Source organism: Clinocottus analis, unplaced genomic scaffold, assembly GCF_023055335.1.
Source record: "Clinocottus analis isolate CAN_PGR_092001 unplaced genomic scaffold, fCliAna1.0.p SCAF_12, whole genome shotgun sequence".
In the NCBI taxonomy this organism is placed as follows: domain Eukaryota; kingdom Metazoa; phylum Chordata; class Actinopteri; order Perciformes; family Cottidae; genus Clinocottus; species Clinocottus analis.
Window position 1 is genome coordinate 10,232,713 of NW_027175843.1, and position 16,789 is coordinate 10,249,501.

Here is a 16,789-nt window from a genome sequence, read left to right on the forward strand (position 1 = left end):
AATCAAGCTCCCTCAGCTACGCTGAGCACAACGGCTTCAGTTCTGCTCCCACTCACTGCGAAGACGGCAGATACTCCTCGTTCGCAAGCCGCTCTCCTCGCTTACAAAAGCTCCACAAAGTGCGTCACCACTCTGAGACAGACACAAACCAGGGGACGTCCTCCTCTGGACAAGAATCACATCCTGTCCTGTCTCGGGCTGAACGTATGGCTGCTCTTGAGCGTCGCATGGTGGCTAATGGCCTGTCGGTAGCGGGCAGGTCCAGGGCCGGTCCAGGGCTGAAACGCTTAGGGCATGCTGATGCCACACATGTGGGCATGGTTCACATGAATGACTGCTCCACTACCAGTGGTTCAGAGTCCAGTGAGTCCGAGATGGAGACTAACAGCAGCCCCGTAATGGTTGGTAATCCAGTGGAGGCTAACTCCACTTCCCCGATACCCAGGAACAAGTTTTCTTTTGACAGCCTCCAGCTAGATGAGGAGGCAGATGAGGATGGATGCCACGCCTTCAGTGATGAGGAGGGTGGACAGATTTTCAGCTGTTAGTGCACAGACGGCTTCTAACCATCGCCACAGGAGAGTTTAAAGTGTTTAGTTTGGATCCAGATGGTCTAAGAAAAGCAGAGTTTAATGGGTGACAGATTATTTCTGTCAGAGGACAACACTCCAAGCCTCCACACTGCATGTTCACAGTTCAGCACAGCAATACTTACTGGTAGCACTTTTTGAGCCCAGCGTCAGACTCTTTTTCATCGGGAGGCGCTTCCCTTTGCAAGGTTTTAAGTGGGAAGGACTATGTTCAGGTTTTCTTGTTTGTCACACAATGTTTATCTGTCAGCCGCTCAGTTCTTTGATTGTGTTAACACGTCCCTTCAGAAATACACGAGTGCCATGCTAGGATTTGAACAACTTCTAAAAACTGCAGAGACTTCTGGGGTTTAGTGGTTCTGTTCTTGTCACTTTTAAACTTAAGAATGATTGAAGGACAATTTATTGTTACAGTTGCACTTTTTCTTACATTCTTTACATTCATTTTGCATTTTAGAACAAGGTCTCCCACAGTGTGAGTCGTTCAGTTTTCTAGGTCTCAGATGCCTTCTGACTTCCCGTATCATTTTATTATTGTCTGCAGACATTTCTTTTTTCTATTAGATTGATTAAAATTGGTATAATGTTGCACAGTTTTCAAGATTATACACTTTGCACTCATTGTGGTACATTCATAGGGCCTAAAAGACTTTGTAGACATGTATTGACTCATGAAGGTACATCTGGCTTGGCTCTGTTGTGAGAGTAGTAAGTTTTGTATGAAGTTTGGTTACAACTAATTAATATGCTACAAACACCAGTGTGAACCCCTGATTGATATTCAATATTGTTTACGTTAGCACTACCTTCTGCTCTTTACAAACATGTTTTATTCACATAGCTTGTAGGAGTTGGCAGGAAATAAAACAAGAGTATATATACGCTCAAAAGCAGTGGCTTGGTCAATGTCTGTTGTAGCCATATTTTAGCCTCTTCACAACAGTTTATGGCTCTTGTGCTCACCATTGACATCCCCTTCTGCACTTGACTCATACTCGAGAGTCTCTCTCGCAGTACGTTAGTATCAAGCTTTGCTCTCCAACAGCTCTAGTGTCAACAACATCTACAGTCGTTTTCTAAATATTGCGAAGTTCTCAGTCTTCTTCACTAAATGGCACTGTACTTTTATGCATTGATCACTTTTCCAGATTTCTTTTGCACTTCTGCCCTCATGTTTATTTGTGTTGTTGATAATCTTTGTCACGTTTCTGTTCTTTCTTGTATTTCTTCTTGTCTGTCAGCATGAAACTGTCATATCTTTTCTGTTGTTGTTTTTTCCTCAGCTGCATGTGAACCTGTGTTGCCACTCACTACAGTCTGTGTGCTGGAAAGAGGCAAGATTACCAGAATCTGGGCTGCCTTCGCTGCAATGATCCAGTTTATAGATAATTATTCCAGAGCAGATAGAATGCCAGGTTGAGGATGACAGCATTTTGGGAATATATAGAAAACTAGAAGCAGATTTTAGTAATCTTGTCTCTGTGAAAGGCAGTTTAAGGGCAACACCTCAAAGCCTCTAAGAGTCTCTTGACTCATCCATCACTGTCGACTGCTTTTGCTTTTGTGCTCCCGGACCTTTTTAGCATTGATCTCAAGGAGCATAATGAGATTGTGTTGTTTTACTTTCATCTGGATCGATTTATTTTCTTTATTAGTCATTCAAATCACAGATTTGTTTAAGATTTCGGAACATAAAAATGATAATAATCATGTCATGTTCATGTCGATTTTGAGGATTTTCTTAGACTTGCCTCGTTGTTATTAACATTATTACTGGCAAAAAAAAGTTGCTTGACAGATTTATGCAGCACTTTGAAAGATAGTGTTTATTTGTGAGAATGACGGGATCACTGCAGTGTGAAGAAACCCTCTCTGGTGCACAATGCTCCCACACACACACCTGGATGACATTCTGCCACACAAAAAATAAGTAATTTGGATCAGATAGAAAATACCAGTATGTGAATTTGGTCCATCAGGCGTGTTGGTTCGGCTCAACGTCCCAGGTCTGTGGGTGAGACTTGTGTTTTTCAACTCCTGGTGTTCTTCGGAGTGTTTTACCAATGCATGCTGCTCCACCAGAACCAGGCTCCGTCTGTTCGCTGCATGTACTGAATGTCCTGTAATATACAAGTAATGCTCTATCACTTCACTGTACTTTCACAATGTAGTATAACATTCTGGACAATGTGATATTAGAGCAGATTTAATGACAGGGAAATCATGCAGTATGATTTTCTACTGAATTTTTAAACAGCTTATGAATATACAGTGTTTTTTTGTTTTTTTTACAGCACACCGTTTCACTATTGCAAGTAAATCGATGTTCAACTTTAGTTGCATTCATGGACTGAATAATGCATGTTTTCTCATGACCAAATGACTTTTTCAGGACAGCAATAACAAAATAATAAAAGGTCACAAGGCTATATATATATATATATATATATATATATATATATATATATATATATATATATATATATATATATATATATATATATAAACACACATACACTACTTCACTTCATTTTCCCTTCACTCAGTGTCAACTGGCTTTGATCTTTTAATGCTGCTTTTCTCGAGACTTATATTACATTAACAATGTATCTACATGTTCTTTTAGATTTAATAAAGATGACCTTCACGACATGAGGTTTTTCCGAATATTCTTTTTGAGACCCCAGTTAGTCGCTGCCTTGTGCTCATTGTAGATTTCCTCTTCACTCTCCCTGTAGTTTTGTAGTGTTGGTGGAGGTCTGTGTCTACGCCGTTTCCTTCTGCTCTCCCTTGTAGCAACTTGTAGATGTGTGTTGTGGTTTCCACTCCTTCCTTATAGTAAATCCTCTCCAGCGTTGTGCTGGTCCGTTGAGCTGGTTTGTGTGCGTGTCATCACTGTTGTGTTTGTGTCGAGACACCAGAGGACAGCAGAGAGAGGTGGGCAAGGTGCAGCTAAAACATAGTAAGTAAGCTCAGTGAACACGTCAGTAGAGATGACACTCAGTAAGCTATTCCTCTTGATCATCCTTCGGTATGCGTCTCAGCTCGCGTCTTGATTGACGTTGCAGGGAGACTGCCAGAGATGTCTGGACTGTAGAGTGAGTCATGGCTCATCTCTCAATCATTCAGTTTTTTTTTTTTTTGTGAGGCAGAGGAAGACTGATCCTGTGTCGGACTGCTTTTGTTCATACTTACCATAGTTTGGTGTAGGGGTGGCCTGCATAGTTTCATTAGAGGTTATATTTGCCATTTTGGATTATGAAGTAAATGCTGGAAAGTGTAATTCATATAAAAATGTCCCAAGAGTGTCAATTGAATTTGACTTTTCTGCGTATCTGCTGATAAATTTATCGATAAATCGATTACATTAATAATGGAAAAAGTTTAAGGTGACTTATCTTTGACATCTCATCAGAGTTTAGAAGTTTCAAATAGAGAAAGTTTGGAGCTTTTGAATTTATTATTAGATTTTTACAATAGTGGCTGTGAAGCTTTCTGTTCCTTTTTTATACAACAAATCATAGACTTTGTGTTATTGTGTCACTGACTTCACACTAATGCTCTCAGTAAGCCAAGCTTCACCCATCTTAGATAAAACCCAAGAAAATATCTGATTTCCTGTTGTGTTTTCATGTCTATTTAAATCACTAACTTTAGTATTTCCCCCTCCCTCAATTTGGTTGCAGGAGTGGTGCCCAACAGCCCTCACCTGTCTGCGTCTTCCGGTCATTCCCATGGGATGGTCAATGGTCAGAAATCACTGGAGCTGTGCGGTCACAGTCCTGATGGCCGACTACCGTCCCCCCTCACCAGCCCGCTGCTGTACGACGCCGGCAGCGTTCGCACCGACGACGAGGACGATGTTCGAAGGAAGGTTTGTAATATTGTGGTACTCTTGTTGATAAAAGCAATGATAAATCACTTCAATGAGTTGTTGAATGACCTGTTAGTTTTTTTTTTCTCAAACTAAACTTGTGCTTGAAAGCCAGTGTCAAATACTTAAAATAGCAATGGACCCAGATTACCGGTCCTAAATAACTCTCCGCAGAGACAGAAGCGCAGTGTTTTCAGAGTGTGTTATCAGTCTACTCAGAGAAATAGGTTAGACAGGCGATACAGAAGCTAGACTTGCTTATAGTTGGATAGTTAATTTGTTCTTGCTCATAGTCTCCTCTTTGTTATGTATTTGCAGAGGTTCCCAACAGATAGAGCCTACTTCATCGCCAAGGAGCTGTTGACCACAGAAAGGACATATCTGAAAGACCTGGAAGTGGTGACTGTGGTGAGAAATTAAAAATGAAATCTAGCCACCAACACACTGCTCCACTGTTTTCCCCTGCGCTGACTTCTGGGGAGAAAACATTGATTATTTCGGTTAGCTGCTCCAATGCGCAGCGCCCGCCAAAACACAGACACAGGCAGTGACACAGGGATACTTTGGCAGATGCGATTACATTTTTTATTCATTTCCCACACCCATGCTTTGAAATGCATTTATCTCTCTCACTCAATGCTGTGAATACTAAACTGACTTTGTATTTAACGAGAGGGATGGATTCAAACACATGTTCCCTCGACATGTGACTCGTCTTCCTTTAAATTACTCTGGCTGGGTACAAGCATGAGAAGCATTTAAATGTTTGTCAAAGAAAATGCATCATAAAACATTATATTAAACGTGCGTTACACAGCTCCTTCAACAGCGAACAAAAAGGATGCTCTCACCAGGCCATACTGAAGCGCTGCTGTTGTCTGAGAGAACACAGGACAAAATGCATCACCCCTTTTTACTGGCGGTTTTTAAAGGCTGCAGCTTTTCCTGCTATGTAATTTTCAGAGAAGTCTTTTACACATCTCATAAATATTTGGGTTGGCTTGTGTCCTCGTTCTATTTAATGGTGTGTGTGTGTGTGCGTGTGTGTGTGTGTGTGTGTGTGTGTGTGTGTGTGTGTGCGTGTGTGTGTGTGCGTGTGCGTGTGTGTGTGTGTGTGCGTGTGTGTGTGTGCGTGTGTGTGTGTGTGTTGTCGCTCTTCCAATGCACTGGTTGGTACTGCTGTTCGGGGGTGAAGTCATCCAAATAACAGCTGGCCCTTCCTCTGCAGCCCTTCTCGAAACAGTTACGTGTCCCTCAAACCCACTTTCCTTTCCCATCACGTCAGCCTGATCATGCTATGTTCATGCCCCCTGTGGCAAAACAGACAACATGCAATGTAGACTTCAATCTGACTTAATGAAACGATCGCGATCAGAGTGTTCGGGTGTGATTCTTCCATTTAGGACGTCACAAGCCTCAAGTGCAACAGCAGATGAAGGTCTGTTGCTGGTATCCAGGGAAAATCTGCATTAAGATATGATATGCATGAAGAGTCTTTGCTTGTGAGAAACCACATAATCAGGAGTTGTGTTACCTGATATTATCGAGAGATGACCATTGCAGGGCAATTTCATACATGATTTGCCCAATCTTACTGTTTTTGTTTGCGTACCATCCAAGTGAGCTTTGTTACATGGTTGCTTTCTCTGAACCAGAAAATGATCCACCACCACATAAAAATAAGTTTTGCTTATTGTTACTTCACATGAATGTTTGACCTTGACAAGTGTGATGTGGCAATTTGAAAGAATGGAAAGGAAGTTTCAAGCAGGAAACTTTGTAATTGATGAAGTATTTAGATGGATACATATTCTCGATTTTTTAATGAGGGACAAAGAGTAGAATTATTCCTTTTTAAATAGTCATTTAATGGCTCCGAAAGAGTATATTTTCCTTTTTAATGTAAGCCAAAATAGTATATTCATACTAGCTAGTACTGCTTGTTGCTTCATACCATTGGTTTGCCTAAATGTGTGTGTATTGGTGATCTCAGTCTTTCCAGAGTGCTGTGGGACAAGATGAGGCGACTCCAGACTCTCTGAAGAACACCGTCCTCTCCACCTTTGAGCCTCTGCACAAGTTCCATGCAGCTTTTCTCAGGGAGGTGGAGCAGAGGCTCGCCCTGTGGTGAGGCGATTTCATTTCTCTTCCAAAGGAAGTCCCTCTAGGGTTCAGACCATGTCCAGTGGGGTGGTGGTTTGATTTTAACCCAATTTATCCCATTTCCCCCTTATATTAATGAGATTTATTGGCATTTAGTCTGACGGGGAGACCAAGTCCATTTAAATGACCCGAGGAGCTATCGTCTCCATGGCAACAGCCGCGCTGCACCACGGCCGCCTTTTCTTGCCTGTGGGTTTCTGCTGTCTGATCTCCTTGATGATGTTGTGCTTTATTTAATATACACACACAGATATGTGTGAAGCCCGCGTGTCAGAATGTATGGCCGTTAACTGCATACATGAAGCCTTTTTTACTTCAAAGGCTATTTTGGCTTCATGTTGTTAGAACTCTAAGTTAAAGCTGAACGTGATACGACAGTCAATTCTGTTGATATAATTCACATTCAAATGTTAATGCAAATGATATTGCAATGCATGTGTTGCTTTTTTTTTTTTTTAGCTTTGCATACTCAAATATTATGGTGCGGATGTACCTTTTGTTGTTGTTGTGAGCTTGATTAGAAACATGTCTGTCAAAGAATAGGAAGGATGTGTTTTACAGTTTAGATATTGTTTTTTTAAGTTACTGCTAAAATACTTTACTAAAATAATAATAATTCTTATAAATCATGTGATGGAGCCGATGAACTCCTTGTGTAAAGGAAGTAATGCTCAAGGGAGACACCTGCTGGTGGATCTTTTTCTCTTCATTTGGAATTTAACTTACATAAACTACAGCTCGTCTGAATAATCAATGAGCTTTTGCAGAGAGCATAATTCACGGTCTGCAAATGGCAGATAAAAATGTGGATCTGTTTTAGGGAAGGACGCTCCAATGCTCACATAAAAGGAGAATACCACTGCATCGGCGATGTCATGCTAAAGAACATTCAAGGCTTGAAGGTGAGGTACCACTCTTGAACATCTGTAATTACAGTAATCAAGAAATACTTATTCGCTTGTGTGTGTCGTATTCCACAGCCCCTGACAGCAAACCTGCATAAACAGTCTGAAGTTCTGTTGGAGCTGGAGAAGGCATGCCGGGCATCCCGCAGGTTGGAGGGTCTCTGCAGGGACTTTGAGCTGCAGAAGGTCTGCTACGTCCCCCTCAATGTCTTCATTCTGCGGCCTCTGCACCGCCTCAGTCACTACAAACAGATCCTGGAGCGCCTGTGCAAACATTATCCAGCTACTCATGGGGATTTCAGGGACTGCAGAGGTATTACGCTCAGGCCAGTGCTCGAAGATGCGCATGGAGGTCTTCTGGTGCTGTAAAACAAATCTCAACCGTCCATCGCAATCAATAATCTCTCAACTCTGGTTGGTCTGCAGCTGCTCTAGCAGATGTGTCTGAGATGGTGGAGCAGCTCCAGGGAAGCCTTATCAAGATGGAGAACTTCCAGAAGCTTCTGGAGCTGAAGAAAGATTTGATTGGAGTTGACAATATTGTTGTTCCTGGTCGAGTGAGTTTAAAGCTTGAAAGAATGGCATGACAAAGCTGTTAACTTATCTACAAACGCCATGTTTCGTGTTTGTCTTCAATCCAAATGGCTTTTTTGTGTCCTTTCTCAGGAGTTCATCAGGTTAGGCTGCCTCAGCAAACTGTCTGGAAAAGGCCTACAGCAACGAATGTTCTTCCTGGTAACACCCACTTTCTTTTTTGATCAGATCATATCACTAATTAAATGATTTACTGTAGTGATCTCATCTTTCCAGCTAAACATTGCTCAGATGGTGTCGGCAGATGTTGACCAACTTCAAAAGTTAATTTAGAGGAAGCATACCACATGTTGCTCAGAACTTAAAGAAAGTGTTCTAAATATGTGTTTGAGTTTATTGAGAATATCATTTTGATAAACAAGGAATAAATCAATGTAGAAGTGTGCACATGTGTTGGAGGCTTGGGCTTTACAACTACTCCCATTACATTCTTTTCTTCGTGGTTGTTATGACAAGTTGTCTGCACATCCTTGGGATTTTGTATTGAATAATACACATTCAGTTTAGTCATTTTACACCAAAAAAACAGACTCTATCGTGTTTAATTTGAAAGAGTGTTGGTTTACTTCTCCCACTTTCTCCCTCCTGTCCTCTCTAAATAGTTCAACGATGTCATTTTGTACACGAGTCGAGGGATGATGGCGACCAATCAGTTCAAAGTGCACGGCCAGCTGCCGCTGCATGGCATGACAGTAAGTGCTGTTTCTCTCAATTGAACACAAAGTGTGTCAAACAGCTGCCACCAGTTTGTCATTACTGAAGATAAGCCGCCTCAAACAGCTGAACTGTAGCTCTTTCAGCGACTTCCCCCTCCCTAACAGACACACACACACACAAGCACACACACACACACACACACACACACACACACACACACACACGGTATCAGGACAACTACTCGTCCTTCTCTCTCATTCCTTTTCAACATCCCTCCCTTCGTCTCTCCTTTTCTGTCTATTTCGGTCCTCGCTGTCCTAGATACTGCTGCTCTCTAATGTTGCTTCTGTCTCTGTCGTATTCCAGATCAGAGAGAGTGAGGATGAGTGGGGTGTGCCTCACGCCTTCACATTGGTTGGACAGCAGCAGTCTGTGGTGGTGGCAGCGAGGTAAGTCGTAACTGCACACTGCCCAAGCACCTTGTACCTGGAGTTAAAATGAACCCAAAGAGCAGTGTGGCCCATCTCCTTCTGGAGTGTCAGGTTTTTGGGAATTGTTACATAATCTCTCGTAAGATGCAGTTAAGCTCTAAAAAATAAGACGTAACAGACTTGTGGAAAAACAACCACATGCACATTATCAGCAAATGCGTAATTTCCTCGAATATTTTTTTTCTAATTTTATTACCCTCACTTTTCAGTTTCAGTTTAATGTCATGCACGAAGATCTCTGCAAGTAAAGTCTTGTTGTCCAGGTGTCGTCCTCAAGATGACAGAAAGAACCAAAATAAATGATGATATGCTCATGGAGGTTGCTTCAATGTCGCCACCTTGAGCTCACAGCAATGAAGCCTCTCTGCACATTTTAATGTAATCATAGTTTCAATTTCACAAAGCAAAAATTGAAAAAAAAAAAGTTTAATCAATATTTGTATTCATTTATAGTCAATATTCTCCTAAAATATGCTTAAATAAGGCATTTATCAAAGATAAGGTGCTAAATAACTTGCGTAGTGAAGATGCAAATGCCAAATGTATTGAACATAAAGTATAGGTGTCATCTATTGTATCATTTCTATCACTGAATCACAATAACCAATTTATTAATGTTATCTGTTAGATTGATATGAATATATAAATGCTGGAAATAAAATTCCCATTTTGTCTTTATTTTTGTCTTATGCCCTTGATTGTTAATTTTGCCACTTTTTCCACTGTAACGAAGATTAAAGATAACTTCTCTCCTGCCTTCAAACTAACATTTGTGGATCCAGTTTCCATGACTGAGCAGATGGTGTCTTACTATCTTTTAAGCAAAATTTGGCAGGCCACCTGGACTAACATTGATCTAACTTGTGACATACTTGTTCACTGGACTTTTTTCTAACCAGCAGGCCCTCCTGCTGTGACTAATAATATGACATGCTGAGCACTTTATCCATGTGTGTGTTTTTCCTTCTAGTTCACTGATCGAGATGGAGAAGTGGATGGATGACATACAGGGGGCGATAGAAACGGTGAAAACCAGCAATGGGACTTCATCTGACCTTCTCAACAGCAGTCTGATAGACAACAGTGAGTTACTACATAAACAAACAGTTGCATCTAAAGGATAACAAATGTATTGAAACACACAAACTGTCAGAAAATACATTTTGAGTAAAAACCCCTTCGACTGTAATCGCAGATACACAAGACTACATTTTAATATGTGAATAATCTGACATTGTCTGTGCTTTAGCCCAGTTCTCCCCTCAGCACCCTAATCATTGTCTAGCAGTAACGACATGCTGACTTTCCCAGAATGCCCCGAGGACTCCTTGGTGGAGGCGGAGTCTGAGGATGACTTAACGGCGTCGCTCACCTCGCTGGAGAGGCCCTCTCCTCACCGTGGTAACACCATGGTGCACGTGTGCTGGCACAGGAACACCAGTGTGTCCATGGTGGACTTTAGCGTAGCTGTGGAGGTACCGGCGAAACCTCGGCACTCAACCTCAGACCTGCCTCTCCTCTCCTGCTTCACTGTTTCCTTTTTCTGTGTTTGAGTGTACTGTGTTTGAGTCCACTTTGGGAACAGTATCTCCCTGCGTTGCACACTCCATCGTCAAACTACTTCTTGAAATAAATGTGTTTTGTTCTGAGCGAATTAACTTAAATTAGGCTCATTCTTTTTACTGTCCATTTTTTTCCAAAAATTAAAAGGCAAAATGCTGAAGTTAGGATACAAATTAGCTTAGTAAGCAAATAATACAACTGGCACGCAATCTTTTTTCTATGAGAAGTGAGAATAAATAAGCAGCAACTCAATCACTTTCTCCATAGTTTTCTTCTTCCTTTCAGGACCTGAGCTCATTGCGAGAGGATTTTGTTTGCTCTTGTAGTAGGAACGTATCTTTTGGGCACACAGGGACTTAACGTTTAAGATTGTCCGTCTAAAGGCGCTCTGTGGAGTTTTATTGTAAACTAACTAAAGTTATGTCTACTCACCACAATGCACTACGTGTCCTTGAGGTCTAGTGAGTGCATATGCTTCCTCATAAAACATTTGCAAAGTCGATATTTAAAAGAAATACGTATAAGATTTAGTGACTTCTATTGTCCAGGTTGCCGGTTGTAATTAATTGAATACCTCTCTGCTCACCCCTCCCTTGTCAAGCATGTTGGGCAATCTACGGTGGCCTTCAAGTAATGTAAAAATGTGAAAGGCCCACATTGACATGTCATCCTCTTCACATGGTACCTTTTTAAATTTCTCTAGCTGATCCTGAAAACTAAAAACGGTGAGCATTAGGCATTTGACCCATTTAGTTGGAGCTATTTTTACATCCAATACATGTTTATCGTAAGCTGTGCATTTGCTCTTGTTGCAGCTTCAGTGAGAATACTGTTCCCTCTTTCCTCTTGTGGCTCACAGTAGCCTGCGTGACTTCCTAATCTCAACCCAAACTGGCTTTCCTGTGTGGTTCTGTCCTTTTTCTCCTCCCCTGGCACTTGAAGTGTCTGATCGTCTATCAATAGAGAGGGAGAGCAGTACGTAGATGTGCCAAACGTCCTCCTCTCACTCCAACAGAACGGATCTGGTTCTGCTCTTCCTCTGTAGTTGTAACAACGTCCTCTTCACAGCTTTGCCTGGACACACTGTCGTCGGCCTCCATGTTTATCCCTGTCACTGCATGCCTGTGTTTCACCGACTTAGTCTCTGTGTTTCTGTCCTTCCCTCCCTGTCTGTCCCTCTCTCTCTCTGTCTCTTTCTCTTTTCCACATGCGTCTGTGCGTTCCTCCGTGGTAGAGGACCCTAGTCCAGTCAGTGAGAATAAGGCCCCCATGGTGGGGCCCCCCAGTGGCCAGGGACCAGTGCCTCTGTCTGTTATCTGCTGGTACCGTGTTCAGAGCCTCTCCTTTAGTGAATCCTGCAGGAGTCTAGAGGTAAAGGAGCCAGGCAGACAGGAGAGGCCCTGTGTTTGTGTTTACTTGAACTTCACCATAAGAAGAACAAATACAGGATGCCCGTGGTGCCTCACGTCTTACAGATCAGTGATGCATAATTTTACGGAAACTTGATTCAAGATCCAAAATGAAACTCACAATAGAAGAACTATGCAACTTAAAGGGCCAAACATTGTTTCATATTGTCATTCCTTGTTTTTATACTTAATTTACTTTTTTTAAACTATTGGATAATAAATGTGTCAAAGGAGTAGATTTACAGTTTACTTAAAACAGATGCTAGCCATCTTCTACATTTATGTGCATTTGAATACCCATACTGTTCATTATGCCTAAAGAAATTGAGTATATCTCAATACATAGTGTGTCACATGCAGTATGCCCAAAGCACCAGGATGTTCTACTGCATCGAGTCACAGACGGTGTTTATCTCCAAGACTTTCTAACTTCTATAGCTCTCACACTCATTTCTTCCTAAAAACGAGGTCATAGATATATTGTTAGGTATTTCTTTAAACAGCTGGTCACTGTTTTTTACAGGTGTTTCCTCAACAAAAGTCAAAGCTGTATTTGTACACAGATTAATTTCAGCTGCCGAATAATATACATTTGGTACTTTAGTGATTATTTTCTTAACAAAGGCACTATATATTGTCAAAATAAACAACAATGCACATGTTCATTGTAATGAAGGCATATGTCATGTGAACATGTCAGGAACATGTGTTTTTAATATTTTTTTAACAATAAAACATGGCACATAGGAATAATCTATTAGATGCTTTTGAGGATCAGTTCACTATTGGTTTGGAGATTTTTCTGTCTTTTGAACATCACCAGATATATCCTTTAATGTTATTAATCCTCCTTCTACAATTTAAAACTGTAGGCCATCAGTTGTAGCAGTATATGCATGAATTAATATAGTCTTCGATGTAAAACTTGTATTTGTCTTTGTAGAATCAGCTGTCTGGAAACTTGCTGCGGAAGTTCAAGAACAGCAACGGCTGGCAGAAACTCTGGGTGGTCTTCACCAACTTCAGCCTGTTTTTCTACAAGTCTCACCAGGTGACGAACCTTTGCTCTCAGCTCTGTTTGTCCAGCGAACACATCTCCGCCTCTCCCGCGTTCATCCCGTCCTCACTCTGTTGTGTTTGCGCTCCTCTGGGCTGAGAGGCATCACGTTTCTGTGTAGAATGTCAAATCGTTGCTCCATGATGGAGCTTTACTGGCAGGTTGTTTTCAATCTCTCCTCTTCACACTCAAGCTTTTTGTTGGCCGTTTACATTTTTACAAACAAGTTTGCTTTTCAATCCCAAAATAACACTTAACCAATACAACAACTATTTTATACTTTAAAAAAAATAGTAATTATCAATAATCAATGACTCCTCTGTTTAATAAAGGCACAAATCATGTTGATGGCCAGAAGCACAGCTTCTCCAGTTTTCTTCTTTTTTTTTTTACCAAGAATGTTTTGTTTGTTCCTTTATCCTTCTAGTTTAAGTGTGTAAAGCGTCTTTGAGTACTTTGAAAAGCGGTATATAAAATAAAATTATTATTATTAATAAAACAAATTACTACTCAAAAGTATTCTGAAGGGGTTTATTATTTAAATATCCAACTGTAAATATTGTAGTTAAAACTTGCTCCACTTCTACCATCTACAACCGTAAAATGTTATTAATCTAATTAATAATTATATTATTTCACTTTTGAGGCTTTTGCTGATACTTAACCTCTGTATTTTACTTAAATTTGTAAGTGTACATTGTTTTAAAGGCCTTCACTTGTATCAGGGTATTTTGTTTGTATTTTGTCATTTCTAAAGGAAGTCACTGACCATGTTGTATGGTTTTCTGCCGTACCATTTTGTTGGCAGCCTGTGTATTTGTTTTTCTTTATTTCTAATAGTTGTGTAAATATTAACATACCAAAATGCATTTTCATTCTAATTCAATGTCTTTTTTTTTTTTTTTCTCAGGATGATTATCCACTGGCCAGTCTTCCTCTGCTGGGTTACTCCGTCACCATCCCCTCACAGTCTGAAAACATCCACAAGGAATACGTCTTCAAACTGCATTTCAAGTCCCACGTCTACTATTTCAGATCGGAGAGCGAATACACTTTTGAGAGGTACAGTGTACTCATTCAGATGCATATTTACTTCATGTGTTTGCAGTTGAATCCTGGTAATCAGAGTACTGATTTAAAAAGCTTTTCTCTGGCCGCAGGTGGATGGAGGTAATTCGCAGTGCCACAGTCTCCTCTAGCGGCGCTCGTGTCCGAAACTGCAAAGAGTCCCATCTTCACTGAGTTGGCTCATCTTGTCTCCACACACCCGGGCCTCCTTCAGGCGGCATCAGCCTTCCTTTCCCCCCTCAAGCCTCTTTGCTTTTCTTTTCTACACATATCTGGGACAGTTGTACATGTGTCCATGCACATTTGGTGCTTTTTAATGCTTTAATGGTGACATGTCCGCTGGTTTAGACTGCATCAGAGACTGCATTTTCTGGAATTTTTACTCTTAACTCTGAAACCTCTTTTAAAGGATGTCATTTTATACTGTTTTCTAATAGTCTGAACTACTTCCTATCTTTCTGGTTTTACATTTTTGTCATTGGTTGTTTTTACAGAAGGAACACGTTGATGTAGACATTCAGCATTCTTTCTTAAATGGTATCACTGCATTGTCATAACATTTTTGTCTATTCTTTAATCTTATTGAAAACTGCTGCTTTGAAAATGTCCTGCAACTTCAGTGCCAAACTGGTCTTTATTAATGTCCTGACTTTTAAAATGGTGTTACATGGGGGATGAGGAGTGTCTCCTTATACTGAATACCATGACATTTTAAATCATGTTAAAACAGACCGCCCTTTAACTGGCAATGCTTTGTTCACACCTGGCTCAGCACAATGTGTTCTTGGTAAAAATATGAAATTATTTTTTTGCAATATTGACATTAGTACCTTAGGATTGATCACAATGTTGCTAGAAGTAGCTGTCATCACAGATTAACACCGTTTTGATTAAAATAATCATTCTATTTGCTGATCTTTATTATATGAGTACGTCTCAGACAGTTTTGCTTCTTTATTTTATTTTTTATTCACTAAAGTTCCCCTTTTGCTGTATGAGAACGTGTGACGTGTGTTCACAATTAAGGTAATATGAACATGGGTGTCATTGAAAGCTTTAAAGATTATATGTGAAGCAAAATAGAAACTTTCAGTTCCGAGCGCCGTCGCCCTCACTGAACGAGGCTCCCTCCTTTAAACGGATACCAGATCTTTTTTTTTACGGTTCTAAATGAATGGACTTATGCATTTGACAAGGTTTTGCAGTGAAGCAAATGAAATGGAGAAACCTCAGTTATGCTTACTATTGCAGTGTTTTTTTTCTTCTTTCCTTTCAGACAACAGAGAGCTCAATGGAAATGAAAGCAATAAAACAAATATATTCAAACTTGCTTTTGTGATATTTGTGTTTTTATTGAAGGTCTAGAGGCTAAATTGACTCGAGGGAAATGTCAGTACATTTACAGTAAGGCAGCTCTTCAGTGTTTTTACAGCTGTGACCTACAGGTGGCATCATAGTTTCAGTTCATTCAAGGTATGACCACAGTGCTATGGTATGTTAAATATACAAATCTCTGTCTTTATGAATGTACAGTAAAGACAAACATGAGAACGCCTTGTTTTGTTCTCTGCAGCAACTGTTCTTTCTTCAAAATATTTCATATAAATTAAATATTCTTTAAAATGTTGCTCTGTTTGACACATGAAGGTAATCAGAAACAGTCATAGAAAATAATATCAGTTTACGACTTTCAAACCAGATTACATAGGTGATAGTGTAGCGAGCACTGCTTGTGTGAACACTTATTTTTCAGTTTCATTTTAGACATGAGTCATGTTCATCCATTAGAAGACAAAATGTGAGAAGTAAGCTATTGTTGACAAAGAGTAATTAAAAAAGGTTTGTAAGAAACATAGCAATTTTACAGTTCATAGTAACGTATTATGTACTTTTAAATTTAAAGCTTAAAATGTAATTAAACACATCTTAAATTTCCGTAAAAGTAGATCTAAAGAGAAAAAGAGACAAAATAAATATTCAAAGAAAACATTGAAATTGGTACAATTAATATATCCCCCCGTCTAATATCTGGAGGGAGGGGGGTTTGTTGCTAAATTTTAACACGCAAGAGAAGAAGTCAACCGTGAGTCTAACCGGATCTCTTGTCAGGGAAACAGCTTGAAACTTTCTACCTGGCTGTTCCTTGAAGATGTGTTCAGTGGAGGCAAGTTAGTTTTCCACGGGACAAATGGAGTAACACTTTCGATACATGCTCCCCAGAGTTGTCATTTTTGTGGAGGTGGGGACATATTGGTTCAGGCACTATTTCAGAGTTTGCGGTCCAAAGTCCAGCCGCTCACACACAGACACACACAGACACACACAGCCGGCGGTGGGCAGGCCTTCACGCCGGTGAGGGGCGGAGTGCGCGGAGGAGGCAACTCTCTTATCCACCTCCTGTCTGGCGATGGACGGCCA

At 40.5% G+C, this 16,789-nt stretch overlaps 1 protein-coding gene across 2 annotated transcripts in view; it reads left to right on the plus strand.

Annotated features, from left to right (window-relative positions):
- Nucleotides 1–15,669, plus strand: part of LOC137782682 (FERM, ARHGEF and pleckstrin domain-containing protein 1) — a 49,484-nt gene extending 33,815 nt beyond the window's left edge. The window contains exons 14-27 of one of the 2 annotated variants that reach the window (XM_068572207.1): nucleotides 4,277–4,464; nucleotides 4,783–4,872; nucleotides 6,458–6,591; nucleotides 7,448–7,529; nucleotides 7,608–7,845; nucleotides 7,959–8,089; nucleotides 8,199–8,267; nucleotides 8,729–8,818; nucleotides 9,150–9,232; nucleotides 10,245–10,357; nucleotides 10,586–10,749; nucleotides 13,190–13,297; nucleotides 14,214–14,365; nucleotides 14,464–15,669. In XM_068572207.1, the coding sequence (XP_068428308.1) occupies nucleotides 4,277–4,464; nucleotides 4,783–4,872; nucleotides 6,458–6,591; nucleotides 7,448–7,529; nucleotides 7,608–7,845; nucleotides 7,959–8,089; nucleotides 8,199–8,267; nucleotides 8,729–8,818; nucleotides 9,150–9,232; nucleotides 10,245–10,357; nucleotides 10,586–10,749; nucleotides 13,190–13,297; nucleotides 14,214–14,365; nucleotides 14,464–14,545 (1,724 nt within the window). In that variant the 3' untranslated portion in view covers nucleotides 14,546–15,669. Of the gene's footprint in view, nucleotides 1–4,276; nucleotides 4,465–4,782; nucleotides 4,873–6,457; nucleotides 6,592–7,447; nucleotides 7,530–7,607; nucleotides 7,846–7,958; nucleotides 8,090–8,198; nucleotides 8,268–8,728; nucleotides 8,819–9,149; nucleotides 9,233–10,244; nucleotides 10,358–10,585; nucleotides 10,750–12,071; nucleotides 12,209–13,189; nucleotides 13,298–14,213; nucleotides 14,366–14,463 lie in introns of both variants that reach the window. The other variant, XM_068572208.1, reaches the window with a different exon arrangement.
- The last annotated feature ends 1,120 nt before the right edge of the window (nucleotides 15,670–16,789 follow it).